This window comes from Oncorhynchus mykiss, chromosome 1, assembly GCF_013265735.2.
Source record: "Oncorhynchus mykiss isolate Arlee chromosome 1, USDA_OmykA_1.1, whole genome shotgun sequence".
NCBI classification, from domain to species: domain Eukaryota; kingdom Metazoa; phylum Chordata; class Actinopteri; order Salmoniformes; family Salmonidae; genus Oncorhynchus; species Oncorhynchus mykiss.
The window spans coordinates 79,166,839-79,182,823 of record NC_048565.1 but is presented as its reverse complement, the minus strand read 5'-3'; the positions used below and the strand labels follow the sequence as shown (position 1 = coordinate 79,182,823).

At 44.5% G+C, this 15,985-nt stretch overlaps 1 protein-coding gene across 5 annotated transcripts in view; it reads right to left on the bottom strand.

The window, feature by feature from the left end:
• The window catches only part of LOC110530085 (girdin), an 80,596-nt gene that overhangs the window by 24,577 nt on the left and 40,034 nt on the right, over positions 1–15,985 (bottom strand). For all 5 annotated transcript variants that reach the window (XM_036986199.1, XM_036986194.1, XM_036986209.1 and 2 more), the window contains exons 5-10: positions 10,943–11,001; positions 10,012–10,095; positions 8,755–8,895; positions 7,232–7,401; positions 2,096–2,177; positions 144–302 (exon numbers count right to left, since the gene is read on the bottom strand). In XM_036986199.1, coding sequence (XP_036842094.1) covers positions 144–302; positions 2,096–2,177; positions 7,232–7,401; positions 8,755–8,895; positions 10,012–10,095; positions 10,943–11,001 — 695 coding nt within the window. The remainder of the gene's footprint in view (positions 1–143; positions 303–2,095; positions 2,178–7,231; positions 7,402–8,754; positions 8,896–10,011; positions 10,096–10,942; positions 11,002–15,985) is intronic.

Sequence of the window (15,985 nt, the reverse complement as noted above, 5' to 3'; positions counted from 1 at the left end):
CCACAGCCATATCACTACTACCATCCCCACTGCCACGCATTCAACCAACATTGAGACAACAGGTCAATACATTTATGTTACACCCAATGAATGCTTCATTGACACGTCAAGCTTGTTGGGTGCTATTTCTTTGTTTGGCGTACCTCTACTCTGGCTTTGTAGAACTCAATGTCGTAGAGCCTCTCCTTGTAGCGTCCCACTTCACTCTCCAGCTTGTCCACTCTGACGGCCTTCTCCCTCAGAGCGTCCAGCTCGTCACGATATGCTCTGGCAGAACGGGCGTCCGACAACAACTGCAGGCTCTGGAGGGGACAAACAAAACACTACATGTCAGTGTCACACTCATACAAGATATTTGTTTCACACGGACTCCCACTATATACATGCATTGCGCCAGGCATAATTCATATTGGTAAACAAACACGCCATGGACTGTATAGGTGGACACCATATAGGTAAACACACATGGCAGTCATACACAGAGGCAGGCTGAAGCTCCTCTTAGTCAATAGTGTAATGAGTCAGTCATCTTCTCTGGAAGAGGGATTTGAAATGACCACACACACACACACACAATAATAAGCAGCTCTGCCATGTTGTTGTGGTGGGCCCTACTCCCTAACGCTGCAAATTATGTTTACAACAAAGACAACATCTAAGGGGTTAGCCAAGCTATAAATAGCTCAGCCGCTAATTGGTTAAGGGCATTAACCTAATGATTAAGAAAGTAAAACAGAAGGTGGTGGCAATGGTTTGATGTGTTGTATAACTCTGAGGGCAGTCAGGACACTAGAGGTGACATGAGGTCTCATGGGTGGACCTTTGGTCTAGTGGTCTGGGCCAGCTTTGTGTGACACACCTGGCATAGCTCAGCAGCACGGTTAGTGTATCGCTTATGTGCGAAAGTGTGTAGCTGGAGTTCAGGAGAGACACGTTGGTTCATGGCAGACAGATACTGTAGTGTGTAGCTGGAGTTCAGGAGAGACACGTTGGTTCATGGCAGACAGATATTGTAGTGTGTAGCTGGAGTTCAGGAGAGACAGGTTGGTTCATGGCAGACAGATCATGTGTATTGATGTATTAAGTGGCGTAATGCTAGTGCTAAGTCATGTGATGTGGTTTGGGAGCTCTGTCTGACATCAGCTGTAATTGACTCCTTCTGTTTACTCAGCAGTGTTGACATTCTGTGGCACCCACACAAGTGGGTGGGGTTATATCCTTCCTGTTTGGCCCTGTCCGGGGGTGTCCTCGGATGGGGCCACAGTGTCTCCTGACCCCTCCTGTCTCAGCCTCCAGTATTTATGCTGCAGTAGTTTATGTGTCGGGGGCTACGGTCAGTTTGTTATATCTGGAGTACTTCTCCTGTCCTATTCGGTGTCCTGTGTGAATTTAAGTGTGCGTTCTCTAATTCTCTCTTTCGCTCTTTCTTTCTCTCTCTCGGAGGACCTGAGCCCTAGGACCATACCCCAGGACTACCTGACATGATGACTCCTTGCTGTCCCCAGTCCACCTGGCCGTGCTGCTGCTCCAGTTTCAACTGTTCTGCCTTATTATTATTCGACCATGCTGGTCATTTATGAACATTTGAACATCTTGGCCATGTTCTGTTATAATCTCCACCCGGCACAGCCAGAAGAGGACTGGCCACCCCACATAGCCTAGTTCCTCTCTAGGTTTCTTCCTAGGTTTTGGCCTTTCTAGGGAGTTTAGAGAGACAGCAGGTACCGGTACACAGTCAATGTGGAGGCTATATACAGCAGGTACCGGTACAGAGTCAATGGTAAGTTGAGGTAATTGAAGTAATATGTACATGTAGGTAAAATTATTAGAGTGACTATGCATTGATAATAACAGAGAGTAGCAGCAGTGTAGAAAAGGGGGGGCAATGCAAATAGTCTGGGTAACCATTTAATACAGTTCTGTGCTGTACTGAGTCGTTCTGTATGGCTCTGTGCTGTACTGAGTTGTTCTGTATAGCTCTGTGCTGTACTGAGTTGTTATGTATGGCCCTGTGCTGTACTGAGTTGTTTTGTATGGCTCTGTGCTGTATTGAGTTGTTTTGTATGGCTCTGTAGTAGGTAGATTTGTCCTGCACCTCTTGCTGAACCCTCTTATTTTCAGTCTCCATGTTGTCCAGTTCCTGTCTGCAGTCCAGCAGCTGCTCACTCTTCTCCTCCCTGAGAGAGAGAGAGAGACAGGGGAGAGAGAGAGAGACAGGGGAGAGAGAGAGAGAGAGAGAGAGATGGGGAAAGACAGGGGGAGAGGGAAAGCAAGCGAGGGGGGGAGAAGAGAGAGATCGAGAGACAAACGTGAGAAACCGAGAGAGAGCGAAAGGGGGGAGAAGAGAGAGAGAGAAAATATGGTGAGAGAGAAGGGGGAGGAGAGAGAGAAAAGAAAGAAAGAAAGAAAGAAAGAAAGAAAGAAAGAAAGAAAGAGAGAGAGAGAGAGAGAGAGAGAGAGAGAGAGAGAGAGAGAGAGAGAGAGAGAGAGAGAGAGAGAGAGAGAGAGAGAGAGAGAGAGAGAGAGAGGGGGGGTTGGAGAGAGAGGAGAGAAGAAGAGAAGAGAGGGAGAAGAGAGAGAGAGAAGGGGGAGAAGAGAGAGAGAACGAGAGAGAGAGGAGGGAGAAGAGAGAGAAGGGGGGAGAAGACAGAGAGAGAAGGAGGGAGAAGACAGAAGGAGGGAGAAGACAGAGAAGGGGGAGAAGACAGAGAAGGGGGAGAAGAGAGAGAAGGGGGGAGAAGACAGAGAGAGAAGGGGGGAGAAGACAGAGAGAGAAGGGGGGAGAAGACAGAGAGAGAAGGAGGGAGAAGAGAGAAAGAGAAGGAGGAGAAGAGGGAAAGAGGAGGAGAAGAGAGAAGGGTGGGATAAGACAGAGAGAGGAGGAGGGAGAAGACAGAGAGAGAAGGAGAGAGAAGAGAGAAAGAGAAGGAAGAGAAGAGAGAAAGAGAAGAAGAGAGAGAAGAGAGAAGGGTGGGAGAAGAGAGAGAGCGAGTAAGAGAGAAGAGAGAAGGGTGGGAGAAGAGAGAGAGCGAGTAAGAGAGAGAAGAGAGAAGGGTGGAAGAAGAGAGAGAGCGAGTAAGAGAGAGAAGAGAGAAGGGTGGGAGAAGAGAGAGAGCGAGTAAGAGAGAGAAGAGAGAAGGGTGGGAGAAGAGAGAGAGCGAGTAAGAGAGAAGGGGGGTGCAAGAGAAAAAAAGAGAGACATTGTAAAACACATTCACATATGTACGCATTTGAAAAACACCATTCCTCACAAAATAACTGTCCCACTCAAGTTGCCTTGAGACACTGGAATTTTTACTTAGATGTTTACCCAGCAGAAAGGAATCCATGGACCTCTTTCCTTACTGGGCCAGGTCAGCTGGTTTGCTTGTGGGTGTGTGTGGGTCGGGGGCCGGGGATAGGGTTATTTACCAAATGATACAAACATATTTCAACTGAAATATACAAAGTAGGACCACAAAAACAACCTACAAATGGCCTCACAACCAACTTTCCATGACATGCAAATCTCTAACTGTAGAGCTGCCTTGCTTTGGTTCCACCAGCTCTTTATAATCCAGCAAATCCAGATAACATCTGGTTAATTGTGTAACATGCCAATATATTCCTTTCTTCCCCATGTCTCTGACTAGACTGACTTCAGACCCCCTCAACCCAGCATGAGCAGCAAATAGAGCCCAAATCACAACATCAGGTTCTTCTGTTAATGGATTTGCTCTATTGTGACGCCGTAATAGACAGGCAATGCAACCTAAATGCAATTTGTATGGCCTCCTGCTGTTTATTTAGATGCGACAGCGACTCGGCTTGGGAGCAGGTTGGGGCTTGCTGAGGCTGAGGGAGGCCAGTCCTGCTGGCTGCCGGTCGGTGAGGAATGAAGAATAAGCCACACAGAGCCTTGAAGAGGACTGTGCATTCCTCAAATGAGCTGAGATGCTTTCCAGTCTCCCTGGTCCAGATTAGTGATCTCTACTGGGTCTGCTATTGGCTGGAGGAATTATTATCACTGTTCTGTTCCACACTTCCTGTGATGTGCATGTTGAAATCAGAGGCTTGAGCAGCTAGCTTTGAGAGTGGAATAAAACTCACGTTCTGCTGCTGTTGCTACAGCTGCTTTTGGTGAGCACAGGGTTCACGCACGCGGGCGCACACACACATTTCCAGTGTGTACCTTGTGTGTCTGGAGCCCTTTAATCTCATCCCACAATAGATCATGTCATCAGACATTCAGTCTCGCCACAGCAGTAAAACAACTTTTCAACACCTTTCAGTGTTTCCCCCAGTTTCATTTAGGCCCTAATAAAGAGAGTAGACGACAGACTAGGCTCAACACAAAGCTGCTCATCCACTGTGAACCTGTGTGGGTGACAGCACTGAGCCTGCAGCAGCTCTGAGTCACTAACAACAGTGGTACCATGGTCTACTCACATTTTACAGTCTACCATTCACATTAGACAATGCGCCATACTATCATTCTACAGAACCTGACAGGATTGAGATTGCGACTGGGTCTTTAGGGATCATATCGTCATCTATATCTACACAATCTATTCCTGCATTCCTCTTAACACCAGGTTTTGTACTGAAGTTAAAAAACATGAAAATTAAGCATATTTTCTAAATATATTCTGCCGGAGCTATGGTCACATGGTCATTTTACTGTGCCCTCAGGAGGACCTTCCCTGGCAATCAGTAGACAGTAGAACACAGTGGATCTCTATGTATTGGGTTTAACAGAGAATGATCCCTTTCCCTCGAGTGTTGGTGCTTCACAGTGTACAATGACCAGAAATCGGAGAAAAAGAAGTGGAATTCAATAGATTTTGTGCTCTGTAGGTCAAATACACATAAAGAAGAACTATAATGCCCTGTCATGGAATCATCTGATCTGGGCCAAATCCCCAGACATCTGAGTCGGTATCAGTCGGAGACAGCATCAGAACTGGCCTGGGTGACAGGAGCAGTATGTGATTATGTATCATCTCCACAGGAGACTAAACTATATGTACTCCTGCAGAGAAGCAGTCTGCAGCTTCTATGGCTGACACCATTTAGTCAACTGGTCCATTGTTCGGTCGATAGGCTGTTGGTCGACCGAGATCTATCGGAGCGGTCGCAAATCTAAAACATGTTTTATGTCTGTTTGGCTCCTGTCTCAGTGGACTAATCCATTATGGAGGTCGCAGGGATGGCACAGTCCAAGAAGAAGGGGAGTGTGGTTAAGATGCACGAGGTGCATCGCTCTCCAGAATGCCAATTTGTGCACGTTCATTGTGTGAATTGTCTGTCCTTTGTTAGTGCCTATCAATTCCCCATTACAAACATCAGTATTACATTTACGGTTAATCCCCATCATTTCTAATCTACAATGTTTGTTTGGTTACAGTAATTTCTGTTAATGCATTCAATATGTAAATATTACAGTCGTTTACTGTTTTCATTGTCGGAGTGGACACGTTGTTTGCAAGGCTTACAACCTATGCTACACTTGTGAGAAACAAGTTTTGGTTTATTTCATTCCATTTGCGAGTTTTGTCTTTTGTTTGGAGCTCTCCTGTCTATGTTGAGTAAGGATGCGGTCTTAACTACGCATAGAAGTAGGCCAAATGTATAACTGCCAATGTGTCTGATAGTATTTTTGATTGTCTTAATTCACCACCACTTGGCTAATGTGCTGTGGAGCTTCTCAAAGTATTTATTTTCTTCACCTCAAAAGTCTGTTATGAGAATGACAATAGTTCCTCCCTTTCAATAACCCCTGAAATGTCTCTGATTTGGTGGAAACATATGTGTCACGGGAAACGAGGACCCAAAATAATTTATATAATGTTGCAAGTTTGCTAGTGCAGGCTTCAGGCCGGACACAGGTGATAGTTGATACAATGTTTCAGGTCATAGGTCGCAAATGTGATTCATATGATATTCATTTTATCCGGATATTTTATACATGCAATGTTTTGATTTGTTGGCTTTGTAGGGTATTATTTTTACCTATATGCCAATAGAAGTAACCTTTAGATTTGAATAATTTAGATAGATTAACCACACAACAATGATTTGGAGATAAGAAGACGTTATGCACGGAATTGTGCATATGAAAATCATAACTGGCATGCAGATCGAAAGAAATTGTAAGATAAATTGTAAATTTTCTACATGAAAAAGGTTTCCGACCCCTGGTGTAGCCTATTACCAGCTGCTTCAGAATCTGCAAAGGTCAGCAGCACCAGAAGGAGCTAACAGTTTTTTCTTCTGGTTATCTTGAGGTCTGGCTCCCTCTTGAGTCATTTGTCCTAATTATTTCAGTGTGCTTAAAGCATCAGACAAGCTCAGTGCATTTTTTAGTCGGGTACAACACTAGCAGCTTCACTGATATCTTCTGGAGGTATGATCATCGTAAAATGCCCGATACCTCAGAACTGGTTCGAATGCCAACAGCATTACTGGACAAACCATTTCAATCTTTTGATGGACTTGATGAAGAGAATCCACAGAGTCAGCAGCTTAGTTTGTGCATTCTTAAACACTTCCCCCTGAAACAAAGAAAGCTTATCGTAACAACCCCTCCCTTTCATAAACTGACCACTGGCCTTCGTCTCTGCCAAGGCTAATGGACTCTGAAGAGGAAGTTGATTATGACACTGCAAAAAGGTTGAGCACTATCACACCAAAACAGTAGCATAGAACCACTTGTGTCTTATTGAGAGGCTGCAGGAAATGTTTTCTCCTCGAACAATACCCCTGACATGTAATGATTTTTAGCTCCGCAATTAGTGTCCTGCTTTTGCTGTTCTCTCCGGTCAGCGTTAGAGTGCTATATGAACTGGAAAACAGAGAACAAGATACTCCTCAAAAGACAGAGAGAGAGCTGAGTCACGGCTCCCAGCTCCAATGGCACACAGTTCTGGGAAAGCAGCAGGTGAATTTTTTATTTTATTTGACCTTTATTTAACTAGGCAAGTCAGTTAAGAACAAATTCTTATTTACAATGACAGCCTAGGAACAGTGGGTTAACTGCCTGAATGCAGTGTCAAATTTAGACACTCTGCTAGACAGTACATGGGACACCCACAGTACTTATAGGATACCTGTAGGAAGCTTACACAACTTGTGAGAACCAATGGTGTGTTTAGAGATCCAACAGACATTTTGCAGTCTACCACTACAGACTTACTCAGAAGGGCCAATGGGGTGCGTACAGAGCTGGTGAAAGGCCAACGGGGGAACTTACAGCTCCTGGCGCAGACGTCTGATCTTGGCCTTGGCGTCGGCCAGCTCCACAGACAGGTGCTGCCGGCTCTCTGTGCGGCGCATGCTGGGCGAGTCGTTGGGCGACTGGGCACAGAACGGCTGGGGAGAGTACAGTCCACAGTCCCTCTCCTGGGTCAGCTCCACGATGGTCTGGAAGGACACAACACAACTCACAGACCTTGGCTATGATCATGTATCCTACACACATCATATACACCGAGTGTACAACACATTAGGAACACCTGCTCTGTCCATGACATAGACTGACCAGGTGAATAAAGGTGAAAGCTATGATCCCTTATTGATGTCACTTGTTAAATCCACTTCAAATCAGTGTAGATGAAGGGGAGGAGACAGGTTAAAGAAGGATTCTTAAGACAATTGAAACATGGATGTGTGCCATTCAGAGGGCAAGACAAAATATTTAAGTGCCTTTGAACGGGGTATGGTAGTAGGAGCCAGTGTGTTAAGAACTGCAACGCTACTGGGTTTTTCACGCTCAACAGATCCCGTGTGTATCAAGAATGGTCCACCACCCAAAGGACATCCAGCCAACTTGACACAACTTTGGGAAGCATTGGAGTCAACATGTGAAACATTTTTGACAACTTGTAGAGTCCATGCCCCAGCAAAATGAGGCTGTTCTGAGGGCAAAAGGGGTGCATCTCAATATACATGTTTATACACAAAGTGTATACCTGAGACATGTGTCACGCCTTCCTTACTTGAAATGATCGGCCCAAGTCATCTAACAAATTGCTGATGGTCAAAGTAGTTGTCAGGCAGGGTATTGAAGATTGAGTATACCGAGGGTGTGGTTTGCACTACATATGTTGCGTCAGGCTGCCCTGCTTTTCTGTCTGCTCAGTCTGGGAGGTGTGAGCTTAGGGAAATGACTCCGATTAGGACGGGCCTCTGAGGGAAGAAGCAGCAGTCCCTAGACACCGGGACCAGTTACTTAAATGGAAACCCCAAACATAATGAAAAGCCAAGTACTAATTGGCCTAATGCTGTTACGGTTTAAAGGTGAATTGGGCTGGGTTTGAAGATAAGAGTGGGAAAAAACATTGGGTAAATGGTCTGTGAAAAAGAGAGGAAATCAAACAATATCTTCCCATCATCGTCATTTTAGTTCACCCCACTACCCTCCTCCGTTTATAACCCAGTGGCCATGCAAGGAAATGGGCTTTTAATGAAGAGCGTCTGGTTTCCAGAGGAGATCTGGAGATCATTATCACCCCACCCCCCTCCCCTGTCCGCCCCCCTGGCCAATAGAATGCTGGGACTGCTGCTCTACCAGGCCATGGCAGTTGTATGGGTGGGCCATGCTTAATCAGACTGCTCTAGGTTCAACTCACACACATGCCATATAAATGCACAGACAGACACCATCCAGACTCTATATAGATTGTTAACAATTTTCCACCCTTCTTCATTAAGACAACCTTTTATGTACTCTCTTGTGGGGTGAGTTAAAAAGGCACCAATGTTTCAGACATGTACCTCCAGCTGGTCGTCTCTCTCGTCCACTATGCGTTTGAGATGAAAGGCCATGTTCCTGGAGAAGGAGTCCAGGTCCTCTGGGGGCAGCTCGCCCCCATCCAGCCACTGCAGGTCCACAACATTCTCCTGGTTGTGGGTCACCTTCAAAACAACAGCATAGAGTCATCTCACTCTGCCAGCCAATACACAGAGACCCAGGTGTGTTGACAGCAATAGAGAGCCAACTACTTTAACTCAAACAGCTGTGAAGGGCAGTAATGTAAATTTGGCTGATAAACTCACAGATCTGTCCTACAATAACTCAAGTGTCTTTAAGCATGAAACACACAGGATGCTGAAAGAATGCTGAAGGGTACTTATCACAGTGGGAGGACGTTCCTTCTCTTGCTAGAACAAAAGCGGTATCTGCTACGTGCTGACCTGGTAGCAACGACCCTACCGTTTCTACTTGTAGAATCGCAAACGCTCATCAGTGACCAACAACTTGACTTTGGGCCAATCAGAGCGCATGAACCCGTACGTGGAGTAGCCAATACATTTAAAAAAGGAAAGAGGGCATTTTCTGTACATCCACGGATGAGCCAGTCACACTCAATATGCAATGTAGGCTATGGGATGGTAGCTAGCTAAGTGCACAGATGCAATGCACACAACACTAAATACTTCCTCCAAGCTAGCTAACCACCGTAGCTAGAGTTGACATTATAATTAAAATCACAATGGATTAGCTAGTTTCCATGAAACAGCTGCCTGTGTTAGCTGCCAAGTTAGTGCAGTGTCCTTAGCTAGCTAGTTATGTTGTGCTGCACTGGCACTGGCAGTGTTGGATTACGGAGAGTGATTTGAAAATGTTTCTTCGTCATCTTGCTAGTTAGTTATCTAGCTGTGGCCATCTGGCTAGTATCAACAAGAGCTTTCTACAAAATTGCAACATTAGCGCAGCTAGCTTGGAATCTAGACCATAAGCAACACACACAGACATGCATTGCCAAACAACGCTAGCGTCACCTTCTGGTTAGGAGTATTTTAAGGCTGAATGTCTGACGACTTCCAAGGTCTTTGCTGTGTGAATAAACAAGCGATTGACTGCCGATACTCTGTTCAGAGATGCTAAGTGCTCTCTGCAGGCAAATGTTTGACTATCCTACTAGTGTGTCTGAGCTGTTACATAACAAACTGGCCCAAAACAAACACAAGAGGTCTCAGGGTTTATGTTTTAACTAGATGCCCTCACAAAAATGTGTTTTTTTCTCATACCTCTTGGATGTGAGATGCTATGGCAGCTTTTGTGTCAAAGTCTAAGGTCTGGATCCTCTCGATGTACTCCTCTTTCTTCTCACACTGCAAACAAAAAGAGGCAGTTTGGGGTTAGGATGACAGTCTGGAGACTGAGTGGAACATTGTAGAGGTCTTCCTGAGGTCAGCTTCCGAAACACAGGAGAATGGCCTGAGTTGTGATTGGTTGGCTTTAAGGAAAGCGATGTCTGAAGGAATGTGTAGGTATTCTCTTATTATATTATTTGGTAACCATGCGTTGTGAGCAGCTACTTTGTTCTTTCTTGTTGATGAGAGTAAGGGAGATAGGACTGTCTGCTTCAAAAATGCAGACATTTTGCAATAACTATTATTTTATATGCCTTTAACCTGTAATCAAATCATGATGGGAAAAAAAACATTGACTTCACGGATACATATTTCCCTTAAGGAGTCTTTGAGAAGTAGCCTGTTCAGAGCCCCTGAACAGTGAGCTAAGTGTGAACGAGAACGACAGTGTGAGGTTAGCATCTCTCTTGCTAGGGCGCTGGTTATGTATGATGCATCGTCATCGTTACTCCAGCCAGGCTCAGGGCAGACAGGGCCTCCCAGGGAGCAGCCCCTCTGACCCCTCTCTGACCTGCTACCAGGACAGCCAGGACAGACCACCTGTCGCAGTGCCAACTGCCGAGGAAGAGGAAACGGGGAACTAAAGCTAGTCTGAGAGAGAATGACAAATTTGGCTCACATTACTCATATAAACTGTAGCTGTGTTAACACTTGTCTGAACAATAATGCCGAGGGTTATAGATGTTCAGGAACTAGTGAGTAAGAGCTACTTATAACAGTAGTAGATAGATGGTTCATCCTACAGGAGGTAGGTAATGGTAGACTGCTGACAGATGATTAAGGTGGTGACGAGTCTAAGACTTACCTGGACGGCACAGCCAAGCAACAGCAACAAAAGCTTCCTCATCTCCTCCAGTCCTTGCTCTGCAGACACAAAGAGGTCGTCAATTAGCGTTTTACTACCATTGATAACCAATATACTAGCATCGATTTGATTACACTTTTTACACATTTTATATTCGACTGTAGCTGTTAAACTTCCCAGGGATTTGCCCCTAGTTTCAAATCCATTTCATAACCAAATCCCATGAACTTTCGCAAAAGGCTAAAAAGATAACTGCCCCTGCGGTCTCACAGATTGGATGCGTACTACAGCCACGAGATGAGCCATTCAGGTAACCCTATTGTAAACCCGGTAATGCTTGCTGTCCCCAACCAAAAAGACTGTACTGTATTTTTCAGCCATCCAATCCGCTAGGTATCATATGATGCCAAGCCACACATAGATGAAATGAGAAAACAGCTGTTAGGAAGCTCACCAAGGCTGAGGTAATAATCTGTAGGATTATACTGTAAAATAATGAGCCAGGTGGTTTGTTTTTCTCTCTGTGCGTTTGTGTGTGTTAAGCTCATCAGCCCCAGGGGTAGAGAGCGGAGCTGGGCCATAAACACAGATTACTAACAACAGGCTTAGACAACCAGGCATGTTTATTCAGAAAAAGGGCCACACAGCAATTATAACTACTGTAAATCCCCACCAGTAGATAAAACATCTTTACGGACAGCCATAATATCAATGGCAAGATCCTGTTGTAAGTGTATGCTATGGTGCATCCGTCTTCTCCATGTGGGTGCAGATGTTGGGTGTCTAGTGACAGCAGAGGTAGTGAGTTTAGAAGGTTATTGGTGTAGTCTATACAATAGAATATACGCTTCCAAGAGGCGGTGATAAATGTACTGCTTATAGTGCCAAGTCCACTAATGATAAAAACCATGATAAACATTAATCACTAGCAACACTTCAGCTGAGCTATATCTTATATAATAATATATTATTATTATTATTATTATTATATATCTGTAACGAATCAACAACTGATCGTGACAGAACAGTTTCACCAATCCTAATGGCATCCTCTTTGAAGACAAGATTTATCTCATTCCATGTGGATTTCTTACAGATGTACACACAGGACATCTAGAGGATCACACATAAATCTCAGCTAAACTAACAGGATGTTTTTGGCCCAGACTGAAGTACCATTAGTAATAAAAATAACTGTAACTGGCCTATATTTGCAACCTCCTCGGTCCAGAACAGGAACTGCCTCAGAATATCAATTGAGAGAAGTAGGTCTGTTATGAGAGCAGTGCAACTACAATCACAGTAAGAGGGAAAAGTTGACGTGTAAACGTGTGAACTTCCATTTTAAGTGTTAAGGTCGCAGTGAGGAACTCAAATAATATTCTGATAGCCAGGATAAGGGTGGAACAGACGACGATTAGATGGTTTTAAGGCCCATGCTCACAATACATTATCAAAGCTAATCAATATCTATAAGGGAAATAGAGAGTAGCCGTTCTAGATTTCTAGTCGGAGTATAGAATGCCAGCAGTAACAAATGCCTTCTAAATGCTGTTTCCTCTAACTGAAAGCCTGTATAGTGATTTGGAAAGGCAAATCTTCTTGAGCGCTAAAGATAAGGAGCAGGCAGGCACTGGATGAATAATTTAAAGAGGCTGACTGAACCAAGCATGTCTGAAGAGATAGCGAGAGAAAGTGAGAGTGAGCGAGCGAGCGCGCGAGAGAGAGAGATGGGGAGAGCAAGAAAGAGAAAGATGTGGCGAGAGAATGAGAGAGAAATAAAGAGGAGAGAAGGGGCAAGAAGAGAAGAGGAGGTTTAAAGTAGAAGATGTCCCCTTGAGCAGCCCTGGCTCAGCAGACAGAGGGTTGGCTCCCCAGGCTTTGTTATCATAGTGCTCTACGTGCCTAGTGGGGTTCCTTCCCTCCTCCTTCCCTCCATCACTACACTCCCTTGTTCCTGGCAGGAAACTCACAGGGGCGCACGGACAGTGACGAACCCTTTAGAGTTGCATTCCTTCCTGCCCAGCTATTGTTCACAGGAACCTGGTGATGGGGCTTCTTCCGGGGAGCAGGGACCCAAGGCCTCTGAGTGACACTGGACCACACGTTTCCTCTGGTGGACGACAGTACAAGTCTACTGTGGCCCTGGCTTCTCTGTCATTTCATATCATCATATTAGTCATTTTCATCACAATGACAATATCTATTTTGTCAATGCCAATTGACCCAATCACTGTTATTCACTATCTATAATGTGGTCAGTATATCTACAGTATAGTGTGGGTCAGTATATCTACAGTATAGTGTGGGTCAGTATATATATGTGGGTCAGTATATCTATAGTGTGGGTCAGTATATCTACAGTATAATGTGGGTCAGTATATATATGTGGATCAGTATATCTATAGTGTGGGTCAGTATATCTACAGTATAGTGTGGGTCAGTATATATATGTGGGTCAGTATATCTATAGTGTGGGTCAGTATATCTACAGTATAGTGTGGGTCAGTATATATATGTGGGTCAGTATATCTATAGTGTGGGTCAGTATATCTACAGTATAATGTGGGTCAGTATATCTATAGTGTGGGTCAGTATATCTACAGTATAGTGTGGGTCAGTATATCTATAGTGCGGGTCAGTATATCTACAGTATAGTGTGGGTCAGTATATCTACAGTATAATGTGGGTCAGTATATATATGTGGGTCAGTATATCTATAGTGTGGGTCAGTATATCTACAGTATAATGTGGGTCAGTATATCTATAGTGTGGGTCAGTATATCTACAGTATAATGTGGGTCAGTATATCTATAATGTGGGTCTGTATATCTACAGTATAATGTGGGTCAGTATATCTATAGTGTGGGTCAGTATATCTACAGTATAATGTGGGTCAGTATATCTACAGTATAGTGTGGGTCAGTATATCTACAGTATAGTGTGGGTCAGTATATCTACAGTATAATGTGGATCAGTCTATCTATAGTGCGGGTCAGTATATCTACAGTATAATGTGGGTCAGTATATCTACAGTATAGTGTGGGTCAGTATATCTACAGTATAATGTGGGTCGGTATATCTTCTGTATAATGTGGGTCAGTATATCTACAGTATAATGTGGGTCAGTATATCTACTGTATAATGTGGGTCAGTATATCTGTGGGTCAGGGACTACACATGGTTCCTCTGATAAGAAATACTTTAGCTAAATTTCACTTTTAACCACTGAAACTGATTTCCTATTCACCTATTTTCCCTACTCTCACCACTCCCTAGGTCTTCTAACCATCTTCAGGCTTCTAAATGTGACTGTAAGTTTCATGACTTTCCCACAACCCCACACAGTGTTGCTGGTGACCGTCAGTCTGGCCTGCCTCCACCTGCCATTGGAGAGCAGTTGTCTCCTTACAGTTGTTGTTCCTGAAAAGGGACACTTCTCTGGCATCTAAATGACCACACTAGAATGTTACAATGTCAGCAATACAAAGTACGTGCAAACTACTTTCTACAAGGCAGGAAACTGAGACTCATACCCTTTCTCTGAAATGAAGGCTTGATTGTTAAACCAAAGGAGAAGTAGGTTTACTATAAAGACAAACAACGCCTTACAGTAGTCTTCATTGAACAGGAGATTAGCCTTCAGGGGCACATTGTGTTCTAGCTGGTCTAAGTGCTTCTCTTTTGAAGCAGGATCAGACTGAATTGAAGGGATATTCAGTGTGGAAGACTGTGTCTGTGGCCAACAGACAGTCTGGGGTAGGGGGCACCCAAGGGGAGAGGGAACCAGATGAGAGAGTGGGGTTTTGTAGTGTTTAGTAACAGAGTGGGTTAATAGTCCAGGGTGGATTCTGGATTCCCATCCCCCACAGAGCCTTAATAACTTCATAATAAAAGCCACATGGGCAATCACTTTCAGATGGCTCCAGCTACTATTGCCGCTGCACACCGCTAGGGTCAAAGGTCACAGGAAAAATACTGGAATGCTGCATGTTGTGGTTCAGGACTGAGTTGGTCTGATAATATTTTGCACACTCCCAATCACATTATGACATGACATGGCTGTGTTGTCTGGGTCTTGACTCTAGAGAAAGATACTAGCTATTTTTCACAGTAGCTCATTCAAGATTCAACAAACAGGCATAATGTGATTGGGAGTCCCATAGGGCGGCACACAATTGGCCCAGCGTTGTCCAGGTTAGGGTTTGGCCGGGGTAGGCAGTCATTGTAAATAAGAATTTGTTCTTAACTGACTTGCCTCTCACTCAATGTCAACAAAACAAAGGAGATGATCGTGGACTTCAGGAAACAGCAGAGGGAGCAGCCCCCTATCCACATCGACGGGACAGTAGTGGAGAAGGTGGAAAGTTTGAAGTTCCTTTGCATGCACCTCACCCACACAGACAGTGTGGTGAAGAAGGCACAACAGTGCGTCTTCAACCTCAGGAGCCTGAAGAAATGTGGCTTGTCACTAGTGGTGTAATGGACCATAGTTGATCCGTACGTATCACCCCCGCAACGGTTCGGCACGCACGTGGACCGCGCATCAATTGCAAAGTTTAACCATCATAGTGTGAAATACAGTTTTACTGCCGCTGTTACTTTTTAAAGTCATAATTCCCTACATCTCCATGCAGAGTTGCAGTGAAAAGATAAAGACAAGACAGATGCTGTGTTTCACTCTGAAGCCTGAAGGTTGATTAGATATTTTTTTTAAAGCAGTTGTGTGTTCTGTTCACGTGAACGGGGCATGTTGAATCCCAAAGAATCAAACCTGGATGCTCGCATTGCAAAAAGCAAAGAAGAAAAAATAGCGGTGACAGCCATGGCTAGTGGGAGGAGCTGGAGAACTGGAAACGCCTCCCGCTTCATTAAGTCTCATGTATAGGAGCATTTAGGCTTCCCTGTCAAATATGATGTCGGAAGAAGGGTGGTGGACAACACCATTACGGTGTGTAGGCATTGTGCCACAACAAAGCCGTATAATCATGGATATACATGGAGCGTGGCCACACATTTAAAGCGTCGTCACCCTGGTGTGTC